Here is a 3,314-nt window from a genome sequence, read left to right on the forward strand (position 1 = left end):
TGCTGGATACTCTTAAAGCTTTTAGTTTCAACCAAGTCTTCATCCACTAGATTGAGGTGATATTGAAGTCTGCAATGCTCTCTATTAATATCAATGGCAGAAGTGTTGGCTTTTTTCAGTGCAAGAGAGGGGTTAGGCAGGGTGATCCTTTATCCCCTTTGTTATTTTGTATTGCTGAAGATGCTCTGAGTAGAGGAATTTCCAACCTGGTCAGAGAAGGAAAATTTTCTACAATTTCGGGTCCCAAGGGTCTTCAAACTCCTAGCCATATTCTTTATGCTGATGATATCTTACTCTTCTGTAAAGGTAAGAAAGCTGAATTGTTTGAGCTCAAGAAGTTGATTAAAGACTATGCTGAGGCTTCTGGTCAGCATGTCAACCATTCTAAGTGTCAGTTCTATACTGCTTCATCTAGTCCTTCAAAAATGGCTTCCCTGACTTCCTATCTTGGTTTTTCTGTGGGCTCTCTGCCTGTTCATTATTTAGGCATCCCTCTGTTTAAGGGTAGGCCTAAGAAGATTCATCTTCAACCAATAGCTGACAGAATTTTGGCTAAGCTTGCCACTTGGAAGGGTTCCACTTTGTCCATCATGGGCAGAGTTGAACTTGTTAGATCCATAATACAAAGTATGCTTGTCTATAGTTTCAAAATTTATAAGTGGCCTGAAAACTTGTTGAAAATGGTTGACAAAGGAATGAGAAACTTTATTTGGTCTGGTGATATTGGAGTAAGGAAGTTGGTCATTGTTGCTTGGAACAAAGTCTGTGCTCCCCTAAAGGAAGGAGGGCTTGGTATTAGATCCACCAAAAATTTGAACAAGGCTGGTCTCCTAAAGCTAGCATGGGAGTTAAAAGCCTCTGATCAGATTTGGGCTTGCTTCTGTAGGCAGAGGTTTGGCTCAACAAACTCTGCTGCTAATAGACAATTTCAGTCCTCTATATGGATTGGAATCAAGATCAATTGGATAGAGGTGGTGGAGAACTCTTTATGGTTAGTAGGGGATGGCACAAAGATTAATTTCTAGACTGATAACTGGACTGGGACAACTATGGTAGACTCTCTGCAAATTCCTTTGAACTTGCACTCTAAGCTAAAGGCCAAAGTGGCTAATTTTGTCATGGACTCAAAGTGGTTAATCCCTGCCCCTATGATTAGAACTTTCCCTACTGTGGTCTCTAGCATCTCTCATATCTTGAGGCATAATGGTTTGGACAGATTGGTCTGGAGGAATTCTTGTGAGGGTGATCTTCACTCCAAGATTGCTTATGATCATGTTTCAACCAAGCAGCCTCTTATTGAATGGTGCAATTTAATCTGGTCTCCAAACATCCCTCCCTCTCAATCGTTCATCACTTGGAGACTTATGCTTGGTAAATTGCCAACTGATGAAAATCTCAAATTGAGAGGATTGGTCTTAGTCTCTAAGTGCAATTTATGCAATGAGTTCCAGGAGGACATGGATCATCTCTTCTTTAATTGCAAGTTTGCTTTGGCTATTTGGGACTGGTTTTTCTTCACCTTTGGTACTCATACAGCAAACCAGACTCTTCCTCAATTAATTTGTAATGAAAGTAGGAAATTCTCTAGCCAAACCAGGGAAATTTTTATTGCTTGTGTGGTGCACATAATTGCCACCATCTGGTACTGCAGAAACCAAACCAGATTCAATGACCACATCATTCCTATCAATCAGGCTATTGCTAAGATAAAAAGAGCATCTTCCTTTTCTGGCATATGCTCTAAGTCTACTTCCCTTTCTTGCTCTGTTGCTGAATTATTGATTCTCAGGAATTTCCAAACTCCCTTAAGGATAAGCAAGGCACCTCGAATTGTTGAAGTAGTTTGGGAAAGGCCTAGGGAGGGATGGATAAAAGTTAACACCGACGGGGCTGCTAAAGGTTTCCCTGGTTTGGCTGGTGTTGGTGGAATTTTTAGAAACAATCATGGGGAGTGTATAGCCTGTTTTGCTGAGTTTATTGATTATCAATCTGCTCTATATGCTGAAATCTTTGCTGTGATACAAGCTGTGAAATTAGCCTGCAACAATGGTTGGAACCAATTGTGGATTGAATGTGATTCAACAACCGTGGTGGAAATCTACAACAACAACACTAAAGTCCCCTGGAAGATCAGCACTGATTGGGAAATTTGCAAATCAAAGTTGTTATCTATGAATTGCCTTATTTCGCACATTTTTAGGGAGGGAAACTCTTGTGCCGATAAACTTGCAAACTACGCTATTCTTTCTAGGCACAAGTCCTCTTGGACCAACTATCCTTCCTTCATAAAGGATGAGTTCAATAGAAATAGATTAGGCCTTCCTAACTATAGGTTCATTAACATGTAATTTGATCCTCTTGACTAATTTATTCTGGGTGTAGTTGCACCTTTGCTTAAAAAAAAAAACCCTAATTATTCTTATTAATTTTTGTACTCTCATTAAAAAATTTGTGAACTGAACAAATAAACTTTATCCATTTTATTCAAAATGCTTTTGTTTCTTCTGTTCTTTGATTTGGACCTCTTAACTTGCACCACATTGACTTAGTGTTCATATTCATCTTCATTAAACTTTTATAAAAATAAAATTATTACAAAGATACTAAAACAACCCAAATTATACGAAGATACCAAACCAACTCAAATTACTACAAAAGGAATGAAATGCCATAAGTCTAAATTTTGTTAGAGGGATGATCCTTTGAATATAAGTCAATAGCAGCAGTTGAAATATCACTCATGAAAGCCATAAGTTCGTTCATATTTGAAATTGTACCATAGGCAGCATCATCTAACTTCTCTTTATCTAGCATACTACCGCAATTTTCAATCCCAACCCTAGCAAGTGTTGCCTCATTAAATGCACCTTCAGTATCTGCATCCAAAGCTCCTAGTGCACTTCTATAATGTGAAATAGTGGAAGGATAATCAACATTTGAACACTCAGCAATGGCTTTAGAATCAGTATGGTTATTTGCAAGTTCATTGAAGGTATTCTGATCTTCCAACCCTTTATCTATTGCATACTGCATGATGAACTTTGAGAGATCATGAAAATCAGCTGATTGGTATTTAGGGTCTGAGTTCAGAAACTTTAAGCAATCATCTTTGGTATGTCCATTGGTAAATCCAGTACTCTCCACTGCATTACATAGATCTTCAATGTCGACTTCATCCGAAGATGCAAAAGGGGCATGAGAAATGAGAATGATGGAAAGGGTATATAGTATCAAGATTGAAACTTTTGAGGAACACATTCTCTTTTGTTGAGGAGGGATGAATCAGATATATTGGCAAGAATAACTAGGTTAAT

The 3,314-nt window shown here is 38.3% G+C and overlaps 1 protein-coding gene across 1 annotated transcript; it reads right to left on the bottom strand.

Annotated features, from left to right (window-relative positions):
* LOC109362080 lies at positions 2,530 to 3,314 on the bottom strand. Its single transcript, XM_019607648.1, has one exon. The coding sequence runs from the start codon at positions 3,256 to 3,258 to the stop codon at positions 2,677 to 2,679; it is 582 nt and encodes a 193-aa protein (XP_019463193.1). The 5' UTR covers positions 3,259 to 3,314; the 3' UTR covers positions 2,530 to 2,676.

Source organism: Lupinus angustifolius, chromosome LG12 (genome assembly GCF_001865875.1).
Source record: "Lupinus angustifolius cultivar Tanjil chromosome LG12, LupAngTanjil_v1.0, whole genome shotgun sequence".
NCBI classification, from domain to species: Eukaryota; Viridiplantae; Streptophyta; class Magnoliopsida; order Fabales; family Fabaceae; genus Lupinus; species Lupinus angustifolius.

Coding starts and splice junctions, on each gene's coding strand:
- LOC109362080 (XM_019607648.1), bottom strand. CDS start 3,258: ATGTGTTCCTCAAAAGTTTCAATCTTGATACTATATACCCTTTCCATC.